Source organism: Acanthopagrus latus, chromosome 3 (assembly GCF_904848185.1).
Source record: "Acanthopagrus latus isolate v.2019 chromosome 3, fAcaLat1.1, whole genome shotgun sequence".
Classification (NCBI taxonomy): Eukaryota; Metazoa; Chordata; class Actinopteri; order Spariformes; family Sparidae; genus Acanthopagrus; species Acanthopagrus latus.
Window position 1 is genome coordinate 1,790,719 of NC_051041.1, and position 25,935 is coordinate 1,816,653.

General features: G+C 44.0%; 1 protein-coding gene across 2 annotated transcripts in view; it reads left to right on the forward strand.

The window, feature by feature from the left end:
* LOC119016472 (venom phosphodiesterase 1) overlaps window positions 1–25,935 on the forward strand; it is a 33,410-nt gene that overhangs the window by 3,433 nt on the left and 4,042 nt on the right. Inside the window, exons 3-21 of one of the 2 annotated variants that reach the window (XM_037092289.1) lie at window positions 1,323–1,478; window positions 1,568–1,693; window positions 2,068–2,128; window positions 2,698–2,795; window positions 3,850–3,929; window positions 4,413–4,532; window positions 5,304–5,413; window positions 7,244–7,309; window positions 7,397–7,469; window positions 10,421–10,529; window positions 14,418–14,540; window positions 15,552–15,583; window positions 15,717–15,844; window positions 16,569–16,638; window positions 17,283–17,370; window positions 17,451–17,626; window positions 23,043–23,088; window positions 23,228–23,382; window positions 23,978–24,113. In XM_037092289.1, the coding sequence (XP_036948184.1) occupies window positions 1,323–1,478; window positions 1,568–1,693; window positions 2,068–2,128; window positions 2,698–2,795; window positions 3,850–3,929; window positions 4,413–4,532; window positions 5,304–5,413; window positions 7,244–7,309; window positions 7,397–7,469; window positions 10,421–10,529; window positions 14,418–14,540; window positions 15,552–15,583; window positions 15,717–15,844; window positions 16,569–16,638; window positions 17,283–17,370; window positions 17,451–17,626; window positions 23,043–23,088; window positions 23,228–23,382; window positions 23,978–24,113 (1,953 nt within the window). The other variant, XR_005074169.1, reaches the window with a different exon arrangement.

Consider the following 25,935-nt stretch of genomic DNA (forward strand, 5'->3'; position numbering starts at 1 on the left):
CTCAGGTTTCCTGGACGTGCTGATGAATAAAGGCTTGGAAAGTAAGTACGAGCCAAATGCAAAACACACAGTCCACAGCACGTGTTCTGTTACTGAGGTGTCTTCATCGGTTAATCCGTCACATAACACTAATCCCCTGACAACAGCGTTGAGTCTGCGGGTACTTTCAGGGACTTGTGTGATAATATTACGGAAATACTGAATGAGGCGATTGCTGCCATATTCTCTTTGCCTCCATCTAAATCTGTCTGCTTGTCTGACTGGTCTTTAAGCAGTTTATACGTTTTGTGTTTGTGACAGAACTCAGCTGTCAGTGAAATGTTGCACTTCTTGAAAACGTCTCGTCTGGTAGCAGGTCATGAGTCACCACATCTGCTTCGTCATCATGAGTAGATATCGTCCCTCGTCCACGAGCGGGAGTGAAACACCTTGACGTCGCATGTGAATCTCACGTGAGAGTCCCGTGACAAAGTCAGGCTCATTAACACGTCTTCCTGTGAAATCATGTGAAACTGTAAACTTCCAACAGAGAACAGAAGTCAGTTAAGTCGAGATAAAGTCTGTCATGTTCTAAATCTAACTTATTTTGTAAGAAACATCTAAACTGAGAGAGTAAAACTGAAAATTAAATACATGAAAGTCACATTTCAGACTTATTCTACATTTTTAGAAATATTCTGATATTATTTTGAGAATATTTGGTAAGTTATTTTATGAAAAACATTTTGACGCAGACGATTTGAGAAGAAAAATTAAAGTGCAATTTTGAGGAATAACATGAAAACGAAGTTGTAATAATGTGAGATTATTCCACCTACTGTACAATATTACATTATATTGATACTTTTAATTCACATATATATTAAAATGTGTTTTTCCGATGATAATCAGATCAGATCTTTATCTTCCTGTCAGCTGTGACGCCTGTGTGTCTGAACCAGGTGACAGACGAGACAAAACACGATTTATCACCGGAAACTCCTGGAGGGACTCGTCTGTCTGCACGCCATCACCTGATGCGTTCACTGCTCTACGTTACTTATGGTTATGGCCGGGTGCAGAAAACAATACGGCGATATAAAGTTTTGTTGGTGTATCAGAACCTGGCAGATCTTCTCTGAGTCATGGAGAAATAAATCTGCTACGGATAAAATCACTGTTTCCTCCTGTTTGTTTAATAAAACGTGCAGCGAGTAGCTTTTTGTTTTTAAAGAATGACTGAGCCTTTAAAACATGTTTAATTAGCACCACCTGAGAAGTCTGGAAGTACTCACAGATGAACTAATGGAGGGCTGTTGTTGAACTGTCTGTGATGTTTGCAGACGGTTGTCCTCCTGATCCAGTCGTCCCTCACACGTCCTGCAGGAATCGTTGCTACGAGCCGTACGACGGCGACGTCCCCGGCTGCAGATGTGACCAGAACTGTGAGAGCACCAACAGCTGCTGCTTCGACTTCAACGACACCTGCACCCTCCCGAGTAAGACTGCACGCCTGGATGTTTCAATCTGTTTCTGCAGCCGTCTCCATCAGTGATCTCTCTGAGCTGTACACGATTCCTCTGCACAGGTGAGCAGTGGGAGTGCACCCGGATTCGCTGTGGAGAGAAGCGGCTCGAGAAGAGTAACTGTCACTGCTCCGACGACTGTCTGTCTGCAGGAGACTGCTGCACAAACTACAAACATGTCTGCCACGGTGAGAGTGCGAGCACAGGACGAGAGACATCAGATCCAGACAGGATGTAAATATGTACATACAGCTCGTAGGTTATTCAGGTAAACACGCGACTTTCTGTTGACGTGAATATTTTGATTTTAAGTGAAGAGGAGCCGACAGACGAGGAGACTCACTCGTCTGATTTCAACACTGATAGACGCTCGGAAGACTTTGTTTGTTCAGAATTCCTTTCAGCGTCAAGTGGCTCTCGAGATTCTGAATCACAGTTTAGATGCGAGAGGTTCTTTAGGAGATCTGGGATCTCTCAGGCAGAGGAGGAGGTTTGTGTCAGATGTCACGTTGGTTTAATAATGACACATTGAATCACACTGTGCCTGTTACACCTGCTGCAGGTGAGAGACAGTGGGTGGAGGACGAGTGTGAGGACCTGTCAGCACCAGCATGTCCAGCAAGGTGAGAACTGATCTGTTTAACATGCACTGACTAGTAGTGAAGCACTCACAACCATTACTGCAGATGAAAACTAATGAAACCTGCAACTAATGATTATTGTAACATCTGATCAAATCATTTACTAGTTTAATTGATCAATCGTTTCCGTCAGAGAAGTCTCAGAGTCCAGTTTGAAGTCTTTTCACTTTAATATGACATAAAACTGGAGAAAGCAGATAATCTTCTGATGATTCAGCATGAACGGGACCTGAAATGTTACTGTGACGGATTGTTTTTCTGTCGTCGATCAATTATCATCCAGACCTGTAACCTTAACAGTGCTCGCCTCAGTGTTTCTGCTGTTTGACGATGAAGTGAGGAAAATGGCGTCCGCAGTATCTATTTGTGTCACATAATTGAATCTGCGGTGCATGAAGGTCAAGACGTAACATGAATTTTATCTCATTGACATTTTGGTTTTGACGTAAGCGGCTCGTCTGCTGGACTCTGGACCTCATCACTGGACGTTGAGTCTGTGTTTAATCGAATCTTTTCTCTTCCTGATTATATTTTTTCCCGTCCTGTCGTAGCTTTGAAAGACAGCCGCTGCTCCTCGTCTCTCTGGATGGACTTCGGGCCGAGTATCTGCAGAAATGGAGCCGAGTCATCCCGGTTCTGGACAGACTCAGTGAGTGTCGACCACGTGATGCTGCTGTCATACGTCTAATGTCCAGAGGGGAGGCCGGATCCCTTTCATCGCTCAGACTCCATTCATAAAAACAGTCATCTCACCTGGCAGATCAGAGGAACTGCTGATGTATTGTTGTTCGTGTTAGTGTGTAATTTTGGCGTTTTTAAAGCTCAGATTCACCCCAAAGTCACATCGGACCAGTGAAAGATCGGCAGCTGTGTCGAGCTTGAACAGCTGTTTTTCTCTCGTTAGTCTGGTGTGTTCGCGATATCAGATGAAGGTTTTCTAAATATGCAGCTGCTGAAACTAATATTAATTTCTTTATGTGGCAACAACTCGTCACAGCAACACTAAACTGAAGCTGTGCAACCTCGTTTTTTAAAACAAAAAGCAGAACTATCCCTTTTAGCACTTGATGATGATGGATTTTTCATTTCCAGCTCATCATGTACTGACGCGTCGGGATGGCAGCTGACCTACAATCCTGAGTGTTGGATCTGCATCCTCCTTCCAAACTGTAGCCAGGCCGGTTTTGAAGATTGCCGAAGGATATTTAGATTTTCAGCCAATGAAGAGTTTATATTTCAGATTTCCTTCCTTTCAGGCAGCTTCCTCAGTCTCAGTGATTCAGCCGATGGCGTCTTTATACAAGCACGAGGTCAGAAGCAGATTATCTTGCGATCTTGTTACTTTGTCCGCGAGCGTGTTTGACTTCTACAGAAGCTGCTGAACCATTCCTGAGCCAATCGATGAGACGAAAGAACAAAACGTCCGCATGACAAAACAAGTCCAGCTGCTTGAGAATGAGAAATTCTAATGAATTTTGATATTTGCTAAAATCCAGAACCAAACCAGCGTTCACTGTTCTCTAACAAACCTGAGGCTGCAGTCAAATTTGAGTGGTTCAGGAATCGTTGTGCGTCAGTCGCCTCCACAGTGTGTTTTTTGGGGCCCACATGGAAAGTTTTGGCGTGCACATGCTCCTTCATGGTGAAGTCCTCAGCCTCTGGCCCAGCTGACCTGTTTCCTCTCCTGTTTCTTTCCATCACAGAGACGTGTGGAACCTCCACGCCGTACATGCAGGCGGCGTTTCCCAGCAAGACGTTCCCCAATCACTACACCATTGTTACGGTAACACAAAGAAACTCGTGTACACAAGCAGGCAATCAGAGTGTTGTGCCCGTGTGCACGCTTCACATTCATGTCTGGTTATCGTCCGTGCAATCATTTGACAATTTACAGATGGAAAGTAAAATGATTAACTGTTGTTATGAAAGGATTGTTGCCCCGGTGTTGGAAACTGTTGACAGGACACGTCAAACTGCAAATAAGGTCGATTGTGACTCGTTTTTCATCACCAGCTGCTTGTGAACTTCAGAGACCTGCCATGAAAACCTCCGTCTGCTGCAGGCGTCCATGTTTCCCCGAGCAAATGCACTGTGGTGCTTTTAGATTTGACGTTGGGATACTGACTTGGAAAAATTGATTCTCAACCTGTAACGTAATGAAACGTGTGCAGCACGCGGGCCGAGCGTGACCACGGAACCAGGATGTAAACCTGGAAACCAGAAACAACGACGTGGTGTTAATCTGCGATGTCTCTCCTCCTCTCAGGGTCTCTATCCAGAGTCCAATGGTTTAATCGACAACGTCATGTACGACCCGGTGATGGATGCCTCCTTCAGTCTGTCCGGTCCGGAGAAAGACAACCCCGACTGGTACCTGGGACAGCCTGTGAGTCTCTATATAACTCTGTTTCTGCACATGTGAGCCTCAGCGGGCTCTGTGCTATCTCAACATCCGCTGAAAACAAAAGGCACAAGGTTTCCAAAGCGAGCTGGAGGCAATGTTCAAGTAGAAAAGACAAAACCAGACCTTCATACCGCAGCACACACGAGATTATTAACTAGAAACAGCAGCTCAGACCAGAATCTCCTCTTTACAAAACACAGCTCAGCTCCCAGCAGCCTCTCCCTCCTACATGCAAACCGTCCTGTTTCCTTTCTAGATCATAACGAAACAATCTTTTTGATAGGAACACAAAAAAGATGGAGGAAACCTCAGGAGGAGCCACAGAGGAGGGACGGTCAGGTTACAGTGGTTCTGATCAGAACTTGTGGGCTTGTTCGCCTGATAGCATGAAACCGGTTCAAGAACCAGAGCCGGTTTTGGAGGAAACGGGGTGTCTGGGTACAAAATCAACCTGTGGGGAGATGATGTCATCCAGTGATTCCAGACAGAGAGATGTAATAAAATATATCAGGATGATGAAAAATACATGAAAAATGATGATGAAAAATACATGAAGAATGTTTTCTTCAGTAACACATGAAAGGATGTTCTGGTACTGAACTCTTGATGTAAAGGTTCTGTGTGTGGTTAGAACCATTTTGCAGATCAGCAGAGGATTTGAGTTCCAGCTGACAGCTTGTTGATGATGTCACAGGTTCTAATCAGCCCGGCCCGCGTTTCACTGAAGATCATCCGTCCTGATTGTCTTTGTAGATCTGGCACACGGCTCGGTACCAGGGGTTGAAGTCAGGAACTTTCTTCTGGCCCGGATCAGACGTCAACGTCAACGGAAGCTTCCCCGACATCTACAAACCTTACGACGGGTAAGACTCTCTGTTCTGGTTCTGGTTGTGCACCGTCACTCACCAATAGCCAGCGTACCGTCCGACACAGTGCAGAGAAACTGGTACAGATTGATTCAGACGTGTGGAGATGAGATTTTTGTGCTCATTCAGACGCTGACATCGTGTTATGGTTCGTCACATGCTCTCCAGAACTTTTTAAAAAATCCATACAGCTGCACATTTCCCTCCTGGAGATCAATATGGAGAAACCGAAGCGTTCTGTGGTCTGCTGACAGTCTCCTGACTTCAAGAAAAACAGCCTGTGACGGTAAAACTATGCATCTGCATGATATGACTCAGAAAAAAAAAAGTGCTGCATAAGTAAATGTCTGAAATATTTCTCTGTCCTGGAGAACACGTGAGAGACTTTGACTCAACAATCAGAGTCACGTTGACGCTGAAAAATCAGAAGCTAAGTTTGGAAACGACAAGTGGAAGTTCAGATGTCTTCACTTCTGTATTTTTCATCAGCATCAGCCGCCGTCCTCACCACACAAACACGTTTCTCCACGGGGAACATCTAATGTGGTCGGAATAAAACTTCAGCACATTTGAACAGTCCTGGGACGGCTGATAATACAGAATGCTGCAGAAAGTCTCATTAAAGTGATAATAAACAGCTGTGACAGGACCCCAGCTCATAAAGTCGTCTACCTGCTGAGCAGTCAGGAGGGTTTTCTGCCAGCGTGCGTGGGACGGTACATGTTCAGTTTCTGAGGAAGGTGTTCATTAACTTTACAAGCCCTAAAACTGTTGACTGACCTTCCAGTTAAAGGCCTGTTTGTATCTCTGTTCTGTTGAACTGCTGCATTTACACCCTGTTGCTCCACGTCAGCATCTGTTCATGCGTCCACGTCTCTCAGCAATCGCAGAACGATCAGCTCATCAAACTCAGAGGAAAAGAGCCCGTGATTACCTGAGACACGCCGGAGGAAATGGCTTTTTCCAGTGGCGGACCGCTAGCGTTTCAACAGATGGGAGTTTTTGCCTCCATCACACCCGTCACACTTCAGGAAGCATGGCAAGATGTTCCCGTCCCAGATATGATATGAAGTGTTATTTCTTTCTAACCAGCCTTCCTTAGAAGGGTTTGGAAGATGCCAAACTAAACCCACACACTTCTACTGTAAATCACCTCAGCAGGCTGCAGACGGCTGGTTAGTCCAAATTAAACAATACGTACTGCTCACACATACATTAGCATCACCAGGTGGGACGGCGAGGCTGGAGAGTCTGGCATTGTTCTCTTTGTTTGGCCGAAGTCGGTCGTCTTGCATCAAGCGCTCCGTTACGATCTGTGTGATCCAACTGCAAAATTAGCCTCCAGTCCAGAGCTGCTGTAATACTGGTGCTGCCACAAGTCAAAACATGTTGAAACTGAATATTTAGCATGGCGTCAGTTCTCTCTGCAGAAAAAAATGTGCGCTAAAAACAAACGATTTTTAATGTTGGAGACATTTTCCAGCGTCTTTAATCGAGCGCTCGTTGTATTGATGAGGAAGATTCATTTCCAGCACGTTTGTTAAGAAGCTGGAAGCTGTAACGCTTCACGTGTCCGTCTAGAGTCGGTCGCTAATGTGTTTTATGTAAAACACCTTCCTGGTAAAGGTCAGATAAAATGACCGACGTGCTTTATTCTGTGTGGTAAAATAACAAGCGTAGGTCACACACAGGGCATCGCTCTGACTTTAAACACCTGCCTCACAGCGTGGGTGAGTCCGGTGTGACTGGTCGGCTACAGGAAAGCCTCCTCCTCTTCTCCTTTAACAGAAACAATGTTCACTGACTGTCTTCCATGTCTGTTTTCAGTAAAGTGCCTTTTGAAGAGCGAGTGTTCACGGTGCTGAAGTGGCTGCAGCTGCCTGATGACGAGAGGTCGGTTGTTCACGTGTTTCCACGTTAGCAGCGTAGATGAAACGTTAAGTCTTGTTTGGTGAATGCCACGTTTTCTCCCCCCTGCAGACCAGATTTCTACACGCTGTACCTGGAGGAACCGGATAAATCTGGACACAGCTACGGTCCTGACAGCGGCGGGGTGAGTTCACGGCAGATAACGCTCGTTATAGCACAATTAAAGAGTCTGAAGTCCGGATGAACCGTCTCCATAAATGTTGATCGCTAATCAAACATCTACATCCACATCAGCAGAGTGTTGACACTTTATGAGCGTTCATGAATATCGACGGTTGTTTATCGAGCTGACTCACCATCATAACAGTTATCTGGAAAAACAGACTCCCACATTTGATCCGGGTATTTATCACGTGTTCTCGTTGCATTGGTTCTTCTGGCGCTGTGATCAGATTGCAACACTCTTGTTTGTGAGATGGAGCTCCTCGCCTCCAGCCGGCGTGTCCCAGGTGTGAACTAACTGTACCTGTGCAGAGGAAGTGCTCACCTGCAGGTGTTCACAGGGCAGGAAGAGGAAGCGTGAGATGATCACGCCCAACAGTCATGACTGGAGACGCTCTCTCAATGAATATTAGTCATGTACGCTTCTGCACATCCGCAAACAAGTTCAAACTGAATGATTCTTTATGTCCCAACTTTTAGTTTGTTTGGATTTAATTTTTCTCCGTCTCTCTCGTCACAGCTCTGTGTCTATGCTCAGTTTGGATTTAAGCACAAAAACTACTTGGTTAGAGTCAGAAAACATCATTATTGATGTAAGTTTCAGTCACTCACGCTGTTATTTTGCACAGAATCAACGTTTACTGTGGGTAAAACTGTTTGCACCACCGGACAGATCAGGACAGTCTCCACCAACTTTATTTATATTTTTACAGTTTGACTTGGCAATAAAAGCGATTCTGATTGTGATTAACACTCCGGGCTTTGACACCACGGGAACAGATGAGGACGTCTTCACGTATCTTTAAAGATGTCTGGCAGTGTGACGGCCGTGTGGCTGAAATCAGATGTTTTAAAAAAAAAAGACAAACAACCCCAAATTGCCCGAGAACCACCAACAGCCAACAAGACCTCTGTGTGTTTGGAAGGTAACGAAGGTGGCAGACGACTCCTGTACTTGTTCTTCATTACAAGAGGACAACAAGTAGCATGAGTTCAATGCAACCAGAGCTTCAGAGTCTGGGATGAACCGAACATGTTATGGTGGTCAGAGGTCAGAGGTCACTGTGACGTCATGTCCGACTCGTTCTTGTGTATGTCAGGAAAACGTGGCCGTGTGTCTGACGTATCTGTAACTCCGTACGTACAGATCAGAGACACGGCGTCACATTGAAAGACTCTGCAGATAACAGAGGCCACACAGATGTTTGATCTATGTCGTCTGATTCAGCCTCTTCTCAGTACAGCGTGAGCATCGACAGACTGATCTATGATGCCTGACTAACAAGGCGTCAAAGCTGCGATCAGGATTAACCACAGCGATCAAACGATAACAAGCGACGGCATGTTTTTGTTTCTTGTTGCAAGGAATCACTGGTGTTCTTCCTGTGATCCACAAGGTAATCAATCATTATATTAATAATTCACGTCATTCAGTTTCAGGCTGACGCAACTTTAAATGTTCTCTGTGTGGCTGTCGTCCAGCGAGACATCATCCAGATGTTCTCTGTGAGGGAAACAACCTACAAACTCTTCAGAGCTTCGTCTCCAGACGCTCAGCGTTTGTTGCTCAGTTTAAATGTTTCATGTGTCTGTGGGAGCGCAGAATATATTCTGTAGAATATATTCTGTAGAATACACACGAGTGAAAAATGAAGTAAAACAAGACGAGTCTGGACCTGAGCTGCAGTAATAAAGCCGTCTGTCAACCATTGATGAGATCTTATCAGCGGACGAGTAGTATCTGTCACCTTGGCAACATTAAACATGGAGATTGTTGACTTGCCTGAACTCTGAGTGTTCACGTGCGAAGGAGTGACTCACACACAAACAACGCAGCTAATTGGTGTGAAGGAGGACATTTCCAGCTATCAACATCTGCTGTAAGACTGAATAAGAGGCTGTAAATAGAATGCCTGCAGTTCAGAGCAAACTCGGAAATGATCTCTTGTAAACGGCCGTGACTAAGATGGCAAACATGGTGAACATACCGGATTATGAACAGCATGTTTGTCATTGTTGCTGTTATTGTGTTAGCATGTAGCACTGTAGTACAGAGGCCACTTGGTTCGGGTCAGGAAAACATCACAGTTTGGCTGCTGAACGGTCAAACATGATTTGTAGGCTGTGATACATGTGGCACATCAAACTGTGGAGGTTTTGATGGTTGCAGAAACGTTGTGACTGGGCTGCACCTCTAAATCTGTTCACCTCACTCTCTGGACGCTTGATCTCAGCTCTGTCATTAATCTGTTGCTCCGTCTCTGACGGGCCTTAATGTTCATCTGTGCCTGTCCTGTTGGCAGCAGGACACAAAGACAATATCTTCGTCTTGAAGCAGCAGGGAAACCTCACGTCCTCGTCCTCGTCTCTGGTTACACACTGAAACTGTCTGCCAGAGATTATTTTACCTCTGACATGCTCGTATCCACCCTGACACATCTCATTTTCATCCGTCAAACAAAAACTCTGCTCGCTCGTGTCCTCCCATTTCATCTACAGCTACACATTTAACCAAATGAGTTTCTTGAAATCCATCCTGCATCTCTTGGCAAATGCTACCAGCAGCTTTTTTTCAGCAGCGTTGCTAAGAGCTGCGGATGTGGCTGCCGGCGTTTCTCAGAGATGGATTGTTCTATCCATTTCTGAGAAACGCTAGAAACTTTTGATTGGCATCACATATTAAATCTGTTCATCACACAATGTACCAAAACACGTCTCTACCCTGCCGCACCTCCTCTTAGCGGCAAACTATCATGACATGAAGTGAACCCATCCTGAGTTGGGTTTCTGTTGGGATTGATCCAATCTGTCAGACAGGCCGACATGTTCAACCAAACCACCTGCTGATTCAGATTAGTATCTTGATTTCATCCAGCTGTTGACCGTTTGTCTGCTTCACCTGATGTCCTGCAGCTGGTTCAGTCCATCCAGGGTGTAGATAAGATCGTCGGCCAGCTCATGAACGGCCTGAAGCAGCTCGGCCTCCACCGCTGCGTCAACATCATCATCTTGGCGGATCACGGTAACACAACACATGACACGGCTTTGGGAATATTTTGTCTAAATATTGGTGTAGTTGCTTTCAGGGCCCTCCCACGTCAGGAGAACCACAACAAAGAGTAACAGTCGCACAAACTCGATCCTGATAAAAAGGACATTTGGCAGCGAATGAATGCCGACTGTAATCTCACACTGTTAACTGCTGAGGAAGTTTCAGTCTCCTTTCAGACTCTGAGTTTACTGAACTTGTGTGTCCGATTGTATCATGATTACGTAATTTGATCAGACATGCAAATACAATATAATATCACAGTTTGACAACAAATACACCAATAACTTCAGCACAGAGACATTTATTAGATTAGATCTGTGGAAAGTGGGACAGACGCACATTTATGCCATTTTCTGTGACCTGCTTTTGACAACTGACCATTTGAACGGACTACACAACACTCGCAGTTGTCACAGCGCTGTCGTTGTCAGCCAGGATTATTCTGCACTGACTGCCCGTATTGTTGTTACACCTACTCAACATTTCAAGTGTCTGTGAATTGATTTTCCGTGTGATAAATATATTTGGCTTCCTGGTTAGAAACTCATCTCATGGATACTCAAACTCAGGAAAAATTACATAATCTAGAAAAGGACTTGAGTAAACTAGAGAGACAACACAAAAAAGATACCCAACTAGATATTACTAAAAAAATTGGTGAAATTAAAAGCCAGATAAAAGAAATCTATGAGACAGATATTCAGAAGAAATTAACATTTTTGAAACAGAGGTACTATGAAGCGGGCAGTAAAGCAGCAAAAAACTTAGCATACAAACTAAGAAAACAACAAGCAGAGAGAGCTGTGCATGAAATTAAAGACCCAACAACCAAACAAGTGAAGCATGACTTCCAGGAAATTTGTAGCTGTTTTGAAGAGTATTATAAGAACCTATACTCCCAGACGGTCCATGAAGGGGATAAATCACCTGATTCTATGCTTGCTTCACTCAACCTACCAACAGTTACTGAAGATCAGAATAGAATCTTAACATCTAAAGTGACCATGGGGGAACTACAAAAGGCAATCTCAAGGCTCAAACCAGATAAGTCCCCAGGTTCAGATGGGTTCACCTCAGGCTGGTACAAAACATTTAGTGACTGTTTATCCCCAGTATTATTGAGAACACTCAATTGGGTCTTAGAGAAAGGAGAGATGCCCCCCTCCTGGAAGGAAGCAATTATCACCGTAATTCCAAAAGAAGGAAAAGATAAGACTGATTGCTCTAATTTCCGCCCTATTAGTCTTTTGAATCAGGATTACAAAATCTTCACATCAATTTTAGCAAAACGTCTAGAAAACATACTCCCAGATATTATACAGCTAGATCAAACAGGTTTTATCAGACAAAGGCAAACACAGGATAATGTAAGGAGGACATTACACATAATTAACTATATAAATAAATACAACTTGGAAGCTGTCTTGGTGGGGTTGGATGCGGAAAAGGCATTCGACTCAGTCAATTGGTCTTTCCTTTACAAGGCATTAGAAAGATTTCAATTCCATAAAAAATTTGTGAAGATAATACAAACTATATACGACAAACCATGTGCTAGAATACGGATTAATGGAGGACTATCAAATTCTTTTAAACTAGGAAGGGGATGTCGACAGGGCTGCCCTGTTTCCCCGCTCTTATTTGCTATTTTTATAGAGCCCCTCAGTCAGTGGATAAGACAGAACGAGAAGATAAGGGGGATCAGAGTGGCTCATGTAGAGCACAAAATTGCCCTATTCGCAGACGACATTTTGATATACTTGGGACACCCATCCACTTCTTTTCAAGAACTACTCTCGACCCTGCGGGAATATGGACTATTCTCAGGATATAAACTCAACACCCATAAATCTCAAATTTTGACATTTAATTATTCTCCTAGTCAAAAAATTAGAGCGGAATTCGATGTTAACTGGGAATTAAAATTAATCAGGTATCTAGGTGTGAATATTCCAAAAGATCTACACATGATTGTATCAAAAAACTATGACCCCCTAATTTCTAAAATTAAATCTGATGTGACTAGATGGGACCTAGTGCCATTCTTAGGGTTGGGACAGAGGGTGGAAGCAATAAAAAAGAATGTGCTTCCTAGATTACTCTATCTATTCCAAAATGTACCTGCAGAAATTCCAAGGGGAAAATTCCAGGAAGTAGACAAATTAATATCACGTTTTGTTTGGCAGGGGAAGAGGCCAAGAATTCGCTTCTCAACTCTCCAACTAGTCAAAGACAAAGGGGGCCTCTCTCTCCCGAACATCCACAATTACTACCGAGCAGCACAAATTAAAGTTCTGGTTGACATTTGTAATCCGTCTTATAATGCCAGGTGGAAAGAGATAGAACTACAAATTTCCAGTGACATACCGCTACAAGCAATTATAGTGGACAGTGGACTGGTTTGTCATCTTAAAGACACTAATCCGTGGCTAAGGATATCAACTAACATTTTGCACAAAATAATTAGGGAAAATAAAGCTAAAGAACCATATTGGATCTTGAGATGGATAGGATACGATTCTGAATTCATACCAAATACACTAGACACAGGTTTCAAAAAGTGGGCAGACAAAGGGTTAACAAAATACAATGACCTTTATGAGGGAGGCACACTGCGACAATTCCAAGACCTTAAAAATTGTTTTGGTTTAACCAATCAGGACTTTTATAAATTTTTACAACTTAGGCATTATGTACAGAAAAAAATGAATAGACAAGAGTGGCAAACAACCAAATGGGGTATTCTGAAGATTTTTCTACTCAGTTTTAGGTCGGACCCTGGTCGTGGAAACATATCAAAGATATACAAGGTGTTACAAGAGTTAGTGGGGGCGGACACTGCATACATAAAGGAGAAATGGGAGAAAGAGAGTAGTATAACAATACACCCGGAGACATGGGAAAAAATATTTGTACAACAATGGAAAAGTACCTCTTCAATCTCTTGGAGAGAATTTGGGTGGAAAAACACAGTTCGTTTTTTTAGAGCTCCAGCTCAAATGATCTCTCAAAATACATCATGTTGGAGACTCTGTGGCAACAACAAGGCAACTCATTTCCACATGTTCTGGGACTGCCCTACAATTTCAAAATATTGGCAAGACACCAAGACTATCATGGAAAAAGTCTTGAGAGTAGCGATCCCCCTAGAGTTTGAGACCTTATATTTGGGGACAAGACCAGACACTGTAAAGGGTTGGAGAATAAATACATGTATAATATTCTTCTACTTGCTAGTAAGAAAGCAATTACAAGGAGATGGCTGACAAAAGATCCACCTTCAGCCAAGGACTGGATCAAGGTGGTCCAAGATATTTATGACATGGAGAAGCTAACATTCATTCTTAGACTTGAAAAAGACAAGTTTGAGAGTCTATGGAAAACCTGGACAAACTACATTAGGGATCACTTGGAAAATAATGGGTAAAAAAAAAAAAAAAAAAAAAAAAATCTCGGACTCCACTCACAGTTGTTTTTGTGTTTTTTTTTTTTGTTTGTTTTCTGGTATTTGTTTTCTTTTCTTATGTTTTTTTTTTTTTTTATGCCTTTTCATACTTGCACAAAATGTGTACTGACATTATAATTAATATGTCCGCAGATTGATACCTTTGTTATCTTACTTATACATCATTATTTAAAATATCTTAAAGCTGAGGTGTCTTCCTGCCATGCGGCCTAATTGTTTCCATTTGAATGACTTTTAAGTAAGAATGTATATATGCCTTTCTCTTCTTTCTGTTTGTCAGGTATACAAAAGTGCAATATGTATTTTTGTTCTGTTTTTTTTCTCATGTTCTTTTAAATGAATAAAAAGTTTAATATCAAACTCATGGATGTCACAGCTGCGTACCGTTGCAGGTATGGAGGAGACGAGCTGCCAAAGGAAGGAGGTGATGCAGGACCTGGTGGGAGACGTCAGCAGATACTGGGTCACCGAGGGACCGTTTGGACGCATCAGAGCCAGAAACAAAGACACAGTCAGTGAGTGAACCTGCAGCAGGATCCAGATTAATCTGCGATTTCACTGGAGCTCAGTCGAGTTTGATGATCTGAGCGGTTACACATGAGATCATGAGAACAATGTGTGTGTGGTGTTAGCTCCCTGTGACACACAGCAGGATGGCTGAGTGGGGAAGCCGATCTAGATATATTAGGAATCAAACTGCACGGTAGAGTAACGTTATATAAAGTGTGCTGGGTGTTTTGCGGCTGTGTCATGGCGCCAGATGCTCTTTCCTGTCAGTTAGGATCAACGACAACTCACACATTCCCAGCCTGTGACACACAGATCGAGGACGTGTCATGGAAAGATGTTGTTCTCATGCCTCCAGGGAGCGAAAATATCCTGTTGTCTTTTGTTTTCTCCTTTGATGAGTCGATCATACGACGACAAGCATCCAGGAGGCTTTTATAACAATGTGTAGGAATCTGTGATATCTGGATAAAAACTGACAAAAGCTGAACTTCTTTGTAGTTTATACTCAACGTCATCTGTTTATCTGTTGGCGCCTGCATGTCCAAGAGTTGTGGCTATTCGCAGGATTAGGAGTTTTGTTAGGAACTGGATTTAACCGTCGCTTTGTTCAGTGAAATCTACTGGGAGATCTTGACCTCCCCAACAATGGCAGCTTGGTTTTCAGGTACGCCGACTGACAGAAAACATCCACTGAAAATCACGTTCCAGTTAGAGTTAAACTAGAATGAACAGGATGTGTTGTCAAGCGGACCGTTCGGTACAAAGCAGGCGACCTGCTGACTCGAGGATGGATGTCGGGTTTGAATCGAACTCATGGCCCTTTTCCACCACTCACTCTGTAAAGCTGTCCTGTCATCAAAATCCCTCCAAAAAATAAACCCAAATTCTTGTCTTTTCATTTTGAATGTTTTGAATGTAATCTAGACGCACCAATAATTCCCCATTAGTCTCGTCATTCTTACATTTGGGAGCAAACATTCGGGTGTTGATGTCGTTATTTCTCTCCCCTACAACAGTTGACCCACCTGGACTTGTTGCCAACATGACTGTAAGTATTCAGCGATCGCTCCACCGCCCACAATAAGTTAATGTCATCAAAGTGTACACGAACAACAAACTCTTGTTCGAAAATGTGAGGATTTAAAACTAAGATAAGTGTCCCGTGTTTTTGGTGATTTCAGTGTAAGAAGCCCGACCAGAAGATCAAACCGTACCTGAAGGCCGACCTACCGAAGCGCCTCCACTTTGCCAACAGCCGTCGCATTGAAGACGTAAACGTCCTGGTGGACCTGAAGTGGCTGTTTGAGAGGTAATCCATCACACACCTGGAGTTCATCTGCAGATCACTGTTTTTTGGGCTGTTTCTTAAATGCAGTTATCGCCTGGCGTTGTAGAACTTGAGGAGTTATCACCAACAGTTCTGAGCTAAACTAACCAAAAAACAAACCAAGGATCCTTAAAAAAGGGAAAGACGAGTCTTCATGTCAGTGGATTTCACTTTGGTGCAGCTTGAAGTCTACAGGAGATGCATGAAGAAACACACTCCACCCAAACATATGACATATGACTTGTGTGTTTCATGATGTGTTTTTCCTTTCTGGAGGTGTTCGTTCATCAGGAGTCACAGGAGAAGGAAACATCGGGTTTTAGCTGAGTGAGATTCGCGGATGTCGTGACTGTTTCTTCTTTATTAGGCTCAATTTAACAAACAAGGATACACGTTAATTTGAGGTAAACTCCTCTGGAGGTGGAACAGACCACCAGATGGAGAGTGTGCAGCGTGGATGACCTCATGATCTTCATTAAGAGAGCAGTCATCATGCAGTCTGCTCATTAGTCACTCTTTTCAAGAACTTAATGCTTTAATCTTCCAACCACAATGAGGGTGAGCTCATTCTCTGCAGGGGGTTTACACAGATTTGACTTTGGTCTACTGTTAATTCCTTTACGCCCTTCAAGCTCTGCACGCTCAGCCTTCCAACATGTTTCATGCTGATCTGATTTGTTTTATATCATCGTGTGTTTTTCCACAGGAGTCCAGGATCGCTCACATTCTGCGCTGGTGGGACTCACGGCTACGATAACGATGCTGGGAGCATGCATGTGAGCACTGAAGGTTCCTGCGCCGCTCTGCTGTACGAGTCGGCCTGTAATGTCCTCTAGAGCCGCGACGATCGATCGAGAAACTACTTATTAGTGGATTCATTGGTTTGAGGCCATTATTTTCTGGTTTCTTTCCTCCTCTATGAGAGTAAACAAGCTGTTTTCACCATTTTCTGACATTTTAAATGCCGAACAACAACCAAGAATAATTGACAGTTGTTAGCTGCAGCACTCATGTCTTCTGCTGCCTCTGAAGTGTTGAGAAAACATCTTTAAAATATTCAAATATGAACTAAAACCATCAACAGAAGGTGAAGAAATAACTCGTTTGACATCTTTGTATTGTGTTGCAGGGTTTCTGTTCAAGTTAGCATGCTAACCAGCTAGCGCCTCGCCATCTTGTACCTCAAGAATCCCCGCGGTGCTCCCAGCTCACGACCCAGACAGCTAATAAAACTACTGGCTGAATAATTAAAAGAGGCTAAACACAGAAATAACAGGACCAACGTTAAACTGTCATATGTTGCTCCAACATATGATTTGAACTCTGTGTGTCATTTCTTCCGTACTGCACCTTTAAGATTTAACCAACCTGTCCACCATCGCCCGTTTCATCACCTGTCCTACTTCCTCTCGTCCTGCAGGCCATGTTTCTCAGCTACGGACCCAAGTTTCATTACAAAACAGAAGTCGAACCCTTCTCCAACATCGAGCTGTACAATCTCATGTGTGGTGAGTTTCTGTGTCTCGGCACCGTTAACAGTAACCACACTGATACATCCTGAAAACTAAACGCTCATCCTTCCACGCAGACTTGCTGGAGATTTCACCCACTGACAACAACGGGACTCACGGCAGTATGAACCACATCCTGAGGGTCCCGTTCCACAAACCCACCTTCCCCCCGGAGCAGAGCTCGCCTGGCAGCTGCCCGCTGGAGAGCCTGGACCCCCCTGCAGACGGCCTGGGCTGCTCCTGTCCAGGCCTGGTGGGTACAACTACTCTTACTTACCTTTGAAATCTGAAAGAAAACAAAACTGCTTTAAGACAAACAAAGAAAATAAGTCATTATGAAAAACACCCCAACAGCCCAAACTACACGTGTCGTGATATCAGACTTTCGCTTCAAGATTATCGGAGCTGACAGAAGTCAAGATAAAGTTACTATCAGAGTATCTGTCAACTCAAATCAAATCAGATCAATCTTTATTTATACGGCGCTTTTCATACAGAAAAAAGTACCTCAAAGTGCCTCACAGAAATAAACAAACAACAGAACACCGCCACAGAGACCACCCCAACCCGGGCAGACAGGAGGCCCCACACCAAGGTGCAGAGCCCTCTGGTCACCCGGGCCGGAGCGTCCATGGGACAGCACCCCCCGCAGCCAGACCAGAGACCACCCCCAGCCCGGCAGGCCCCCAGGAGGAAACACTGGAGATTAAAAACTGACAGACTAAAACAGTAAAATAAAGCAAAAAGCATAGAAGCTGAAAACACGAGGGACTAAAACATAAAAGTATGAAGGCTAAAAGCACGAGGGACTAAAGGGTAAAATATGAGAGATTAAAACAGTAAAAGAAAAAAAAAATCAATAAATGAAATAAAATAAAATAAAATAAAAAGGATTTAAATAAATAAATGAATGAATAAGTAAATAAATAAATAAAAGTGCTCTGATTAGTGCGGCATAAAGGAATTAAGAAGAATTTAAGCTTCAATTAAAAGCCTGGTTAAAAAGGGAGACAGCATCAGCACGGCGTCAAGTTGACGCCGTGCTGATGCTGTTTCACTAAATGTGTCACGAACCACAATAGAAATTCACACTATTTAGCTGTGAATTATGTCTGAACTCAGATGATGAATCACACACTTAAGATGTGCTCAGATATCACACGATATCAGGCGCTTGGTCGTACGTGCAGGAACACGGAGCCGGTTCTGCATGATGCTCACCTGCACTGAGGTTTGATATGAACAGTGGTGATGATGATGATGGTGATGATATCACTTGAAATGTGGCGTGTTTCACGCACTCCAAAAGGCAAAAAAGCGTGCAGGAGTGCTCTGGAAACATAACCGTGAGACTCTTGGAAATTTAAGCTGCTGGAAAGCAACAGGCAACAGTTTTTTTCCACTTCGTCAATGAAAAGGTTTCCGGCTCTGTTTCCTAGAAAATGTGATAAACAGTTCAAAATGGCCAATTATTCAAGTACTTCGTCATGGAAACAAACAGATCATTTTACTTCTGATCTCTCAGCTCATGAAAATATGATCCGAGCTCCGAAGATACGAGGAATATTACGTCATCTTTTTCTGGCTTCTTGGAATGTTCTTGGCCTGTCAAGCGCTTCCACTCCAGATACTGCTTTTCACACGAGCAGTGAACGCAGCATTAAATGGTTTTACTGTGTTTCAGCCCGGCAAAGTGTTTTTATATGATGTAAATCATGGTGTGTTGGAAACAAACTAAACAAAAATGCAGTAACACAACAAGCACATAGAACACTGAGTACAGAAGTGATAAATCACCAGATGTTGGCTTGTAATAAAATGAGTTTTACCGCAAATAAATCAAAAAATGAAAACAGTATTTCGTCTACATAGAACATCCAGAATGTTCTGTACCAGTCGGGGTGGCGCTTGGATTTGTTTGGCAGTCTTACAGTAAGACGGACGGCTGGGAACAAACTAAATGTTATTACAGATGAAGAGGGAACTGAAATATGCTTCTGAGAACATCTGAGAAGAGAAACAGACATCGAACAGGATCAGATCACAGATATTAGACGTTTCTTTTTCATTAATCACCTGACAACAACGCAGGTCACACAAACTGGGGTAAAGTGCTACGACACCAGCGCCTGCTGTCGTAAAGATCTTTGTGCTGGTTTTTTCCAGCAGGATCTTGCTGTATGAAGTAAAGTCACAGAAAGTGAAGGCAGACGATCATCTGACTGAACTCTGTGTGTCCCTGGATGTGATACAAACACAACCCGTGGTGGAGATCTTCCCAACGTTAGTTTGCAGCAGCTCTGATGATTAACACTTTGCTATCTCTTGAGCTGAATGTCAAAAAAACAAACCTGTAGATTCAGATTCACTGCGGTAGACTGAGTCCACCTGCTGCAGTCTGTGTGGAGGCCGGATGCTAATCAGTGATCAATAGCAGCTTGAGGATTTCCCCTCAGAGCCAGTCAGGGAGGGACGACGCCCCCTTTAAGAAGGCTGAAGAGAGGAGGGGGACGACACAGCCTGCTGGTTCTGGTTCTGGTTCTGGTTCTGTCCCCGACTCAGTGCAGACTGCATCCAAGCTGACTCAGCCAGAATCTGTGCTCTGTTTAGGCCCCTTCAGATTCTTGTTTGTTCTGATTGAAAGACACATTCTGCAAAACCTTAAAAACAGAAAGAAATAAAGAGAGAAAAACATTTTCCGAGGCTTCGCCTGAGCACAGTAGCTGCTGTTCATCGCGCTCGCGCCACTGGGACAAACTTTAAAGGCTGGTGAAAGGAAAGAAATGCATTTCTTTTCCATTTCCCTTCATGTGGATTTGCGGCTGGTTCTCAGGGATTCCTGCCACCACTTTTCCTCCACTTTGGTCAAGTGACGAGACAGAAAGTAAAAACTGCACAGTTAGAATTTCCAGCCAAGAAAAAAGCAGTCACCCTGAGCAGCTTCAGTGTGAGAGCGCGTCTCGTGTTAGTTCTGTATTTATATTTAACTCGGAGGGGATTGTAAAAAGATACTGGCATGATGCATCTTCCCACAGAAGCTTCCTCCAATTCTACTGTAATCTATTTGAAGTTAATCTCTCATATGCCAGTTTTCTTGGCAGTGATTCACGGCTGCTCTCTCCAGCTGACTGGACAAATGTGAGGTCTTTGCTTTCGTTTCCTGGAACAGAGGGATTTAGCGCTGGTCTGTTCTCTCTGGTCAGATTAGAGGCTCTGGCTGCACACACAGACTCTGAGATGATGTCGTGCACCTTCATGTTCCAAAACAATGACAAGGAGCGAGTTTCACAATGACGAACTCTAACAATCACTTGGTTACGACACGGTCAGTAGAAGTCTCCATCAGCTGCGGAGCGGTGAGGGCGCGCAGATACTCTCGTAATTTGGAATTCCATCTGCGTGACGTTGGGGAAACGTTGGGGAAACGCGGGGGCAACGAGGGTCAAGACAGCCTTGGCTTCGAGTCCCGAGTGTGAGCAACGCTTCAGAAATGCAGCATCCTCCAATACTTTTCTAATTATAATACGCAACACAATAGCATGTTTCTCCAGGGCCACATTCAGAGAGACGTTCACGTACGACTCGGGTGAAAGTGAACGTCACATACATACATACAACATTCTCTTCTGTTTATCTGATTGCTGTTAAGATAATTTACTTAACAATGAATATTTCTGTGGCTCTGATGATGCAAACAGTCTGCAAAGTTGTCTCGCACAGCTGGTTGAGAAAAAAAATGCTTGTCCACGAGTAAATAATCCTAAATAATAATAATTATAATAATAATAATGATAATAAGTAAACAGCTGTTGCAGGTCAAATTCTGCTGCACACATGTGAAAAACCACCACATGCTCTGATAAAGAGACGGACGCTGCAGCAGATTTATTCCTGCCAGGATGTTACAGACTGCAGCTGCTTCTGGATGCTTCTGCAGAATCCCAGTAGAGATAAACACATCACTGTGTCTATAAATCAATTCACAGAACACTCTGCTGATGCGGTCGGTGCAGACTGAAGCTGCTGCCGTTCTGCATCATCAGCACATGGTGACTGCTGAGTGGGTGATGCTCAGGAAACACTGCGTTCACTGGAAAACGATGGCTAGATATGATTCAGGTTCAGGAAAATGAAACACAAAAGGTGAACAGTAACTTCAAGTCTGTGAAGGAGCCCAACACGCTCTGGTTCTGCAGGAAAGTTTGATGGTTTAGATCATTACATTGTTCTGGAAAACATCATGGATTGGCTTAAAATTTGGCATTTTGTCAACACGAAACATGGAAGAAAACTTCTCAAGGTCTCATCAAAAACACCCGCCTCCGTCCCCAGCAACACATCTGGAGATGACCCCACTTCCTTCAGAGCTGGTTTCGTTTATCACAACCGTGGCTGGTGACGGCACAACTTGCAGTGGCACAACGTCCAACAAGTCTGTCTCTGCTTTCTCTGTGTCACTTTCTGTGGAACCCTGTGGAGACAGCACAGCTGATGGGATAATCTCCTCCAGGTCTGTGAGATTCCTGCCATGAGATGGGTTGGTGGGAACAGACAGATGTTGTGGCAGATGTTCCACAGAACAACTAGTGAGACACTGAGATATGTTGCTGTAAACCAGCTGGTGATAGTGACTGAGCTGACACCTGAACCCTGCAGCATGTTCGCCCTCCGGCCTGTCCTGTCCTGATCAGACACACAGTCAAAGGAGTGAAGCTAAAACTGGCTTAATGTTTTAGCTGAACTTCTCTCTTTAACCAGAGAAAACGCCCTCGCTGATCACAGGATCAGCGCTCAGACTCTTGAGGCTGACTGGGATCAAACCTGCCAGCCAGCGGTCAGCATCTGGTGGACAGACTGAGAGGTGGAAGCTGTTACTGCAGAAGATCTCCTGTGACTTACTGGAGGTTATTTAGACAACATGTCAGAGGTCACAGGACAGTTTCTTATCTCACCCACCAAGGAATCACAGTAAGCCTGAGCTGATGCACGCGGACGTAACAGGAAAAACTATTTATCGTGACGTCTTTCTCCAGCTCGGTTCCCCCCCGTTCTTTCTCAGGAAAGGATGACGGAGATCATCCCTCCGCTTCGGCCCACTTCCAAGTACTTCCACTTGTTTTCTCGCCCTTTTGACCTCATCGACCTGACGGTCTGACTTTCTGGAATAATGACTTATCATGGCTTCATTACTGACGGACTGTGTGCTGGAGTGCGTAGAGACGGCAGGGGAGTCAGTCATGGACTTCAGCTCTCACCTCCTGCACCAGACTGTGAAGTCTCCAGCAGCATGAAAGTCTCCAGCTTTTCTTTTGATTTTCTGTTTATCTTCATGCATTTTTTTTTCTGATTCTTTTTCTCCTGTTCTGTTGCAGCTCAAGCTGTTGTAACAAGAACATTTCTCCATTATGGAACAAATAAAGCCAATCTTAACAGCTGTGACACTCCTCAGGAAGGATTCAGGACAGTGTTGGGTTAAATTTGACTCGACTATTTGAAATATTTCCACGGAAAAAGAGTGCCGAGGTCAGGGCTTCTTCATATTGATCATGAGGGATGGAAGCTGGGCAGGGACAAACTTGTCAATGTTGGGTAAAAAACAACCAAACAAAATGATCACAACTTGAACTTTCACTGATCTCCTTTAACAGCATATTTTTCTTTCTCTTTAGAACGTTAATGTGATGAACAGCCGTCTGAATCTGACAGCGGAGGAAGGTGAGGACGGTTCATTTGGATCGACTTTGTAACAACGTCACTGCAGCATTTGTTGTGCAGGATGGTAATGATGCTCTTCTTCTTCTTCTTCTTCTTCTTCTTCTTCTTCTTCTTCTTCTTCTTCTTCTTCTTCTCTCAGTGTCGGCTGCAGAGAAGAAGCACCTGCTGTTCGGTCGCCCTCGGGTGCTGCAGCCCGAGCAGACGTACTGCGTCCTCCACCAGGAGGGATACATCATGGGCTACAGCCACGACGCCCTGATGCCTCTGTGGAGCTCCTTCACCATCGACCAGCCTGTAAGTGTTTAAAATCACGCATATATATCAGACGTCAGAACAACATCATCAAACATTCATTCAAACATCAGAGCTCCTGCACGCTGCTCAGCACACGAAGCCCAAACAAAATAATCACATTCTGTCTGACTCTCGGATCAGTTGTGCTTCTCATAAATCAGGGCATTACCTCAGGCTGCGCAGAGAACAGACAGCTTCACACGAACTCTCAAAATCTTTTGTGGAATAATAAATCTGTTGATGCTGTTGTGAAACAGACAGTTAGAAGCTGCCCACACACGGGTGTTTGTGGCCTGAACAGTTAAAAACAATAGATTGTATCCAAACTGTGGCTTCAGGGTGTCGGCAACCGCGCATATTAAAACTGTATTATTCAAAGAACCAGTTCTGATTAAAACAAGAGATGAATAACCGTTCGTCTTACTCACCCGCCTGGCGCCTGGCTACACTTTAGTTTTCACACAGTCTCGATCAGACATCGTGATTGGAACCTTATTATGTACAATCAATTTTTTTTCTTTTTAATGACTTAGAGTTCAACTGATCTGAGGTCTGATTCTGATTCTGATGTAAAATGATTTTCTCCTTCCTGTAGACGAACTTGGACCCGCTGCCGCCGGTGACGCTGGACTGTTTAAGAGCTGATGTCAGAGTCCCGTCTACCAAGACACCCAGATGTGACCAGTATGAGAGTGCTGGGAACCTGACGCACGCCTTCCTGTTCCCACCCAGTACGCATCATCACCTGACACAGAGCCGACACCCAAACACACCACCCAGACTCTCACAATCACACATGTATAGATATTTAAATCCTCCGCACTTCCTCCATCACAGCTGCCCGCCTGGCTGCACCAGATGTGTCTTGAACCAATAATGCGCTTGTCTCCATCCTCACAGTGTTATCAAGGATCCCCCCGTGATCACACATTTAATTCACTCTTACTTCTTCACAATAAAAGCCTGACGTTATTTAGCCATTAAAAAGCTTTTATTGTGAAGCAGCCTCACAGGAACCATTGTGTTTTCAGTAACGCGACTCCTGAAGCGGCTCAAAGTGATCACAATGAATCAGTGAGACAGCAGCAGATGTTTGAACGAACATCAGAGAGATTCAGAGTCTCACTGGTTTCCTGCACAGACGTGAGTTCAGAATGGACCTGACGAGGAGACGGGCGCTCGTTGTTACGTTAGAAAAACTGCCGATGGAAAAGCAGCTCGGCGGCACTCCATTGGTGGTAAAATGGCACAAGTGTTTAAAGGATGTGAGCATCTCTCGACCTGCTGCGCTCACTTCCCCTGACAAAACAGCCTCTGTCTTGTGTTTTGGCTTCTTTTCAACAAGACACTGTCACAGCTTCCTCCTGACTCGGGGCTTCCACACGCTTCCACTGAACTTCAACAGACGCGTTTGTATAATGACGATGATTCTCTGTCATCTCTTGCTGTTCTTTTCTTGAATTGTTTTCCCTTTCACTTCCCCTCGTCTTTTCCTCTACACTCTCTCCTCTCTGTGGAATCGTGTTACCGTGTTTTTTACAGAATGAACTGTTAGATGTTTGGAAACTTTGACAAACGTGCTCCAAGAAAACATTTCCCGACGACACATTCAGAGTCGGAGTCGACCGTTTTTGTGTCGATCGACCGGCTGATATCTGCAGCCGATCTTCATTTGCAGTAAAAAAAAGAAAGTAGTATCAAAATTTTCATCAGCTACAATTTTAAGAGTACTTTTGTTGAGTATTTCCTGTTTCTGCCTCTCTGCTACATCTACTGTGGGCAGCATCTGAATATCACTCCTGGCAATCAGTCCTTCCCTGATCCTGAGTGCTGCCGAGGGTTCATGAGTCCTCGTGTGTTATCCAGCATCACACTGTGTTCCTGCTGCTGCCTGCAGCATGCAGAAAAGTACTGGTGTGGTCAACTTGAGGTTTTTGGTTACGCTGAAATGAACAGTAAATTTTGACTCACAAAGTCATGAATTGAAAGTGTGTGTGTGTGTGTGTGTGTGTGTGTATGTGTGTGTTCCCCTCCCTGGAAAACACACTCTCACTTCCTGATGCCATCTCCACTGTGAGGAGTGAAAGTGGCCTCCTCTTCTCCAGAACTGACGTCCGCGTCTCCATTGATTTCAAGAAGCAGGGGTGTTTTTCCAGCTCAGTCACTTTTGATGGAGCATCCCATTGTGCTCACAGCTGCACAGTGTTGGAACAGTGACAGTCTTTGTTGTCATTTGGTAAATCTTATTCAGGGACATTGTGATTCATTTTTTGGTGAATACAGCCTATTCATTGCAGCTGAATAGGGGATTGTCCACAGTTTGGTGTAAAATATCTGTTTTGGTTTGCGTGATGATCATGAGTGAATATTGTCCGATTTCCAGAGGAAAATAGCTGCTTACGGTCATCATAAAAAAAGCAGGAAATATCCTGATATGACAAAGATGTTTGGAAGTGTCGCCTCTGAGCTCGAAACAGAAAATCTCCTGAAGGCGGTTTAGTGATGTGTCTTGTAGATGTGTCATATTCAGTGAGGTTCGTCCAAAATGTGTTT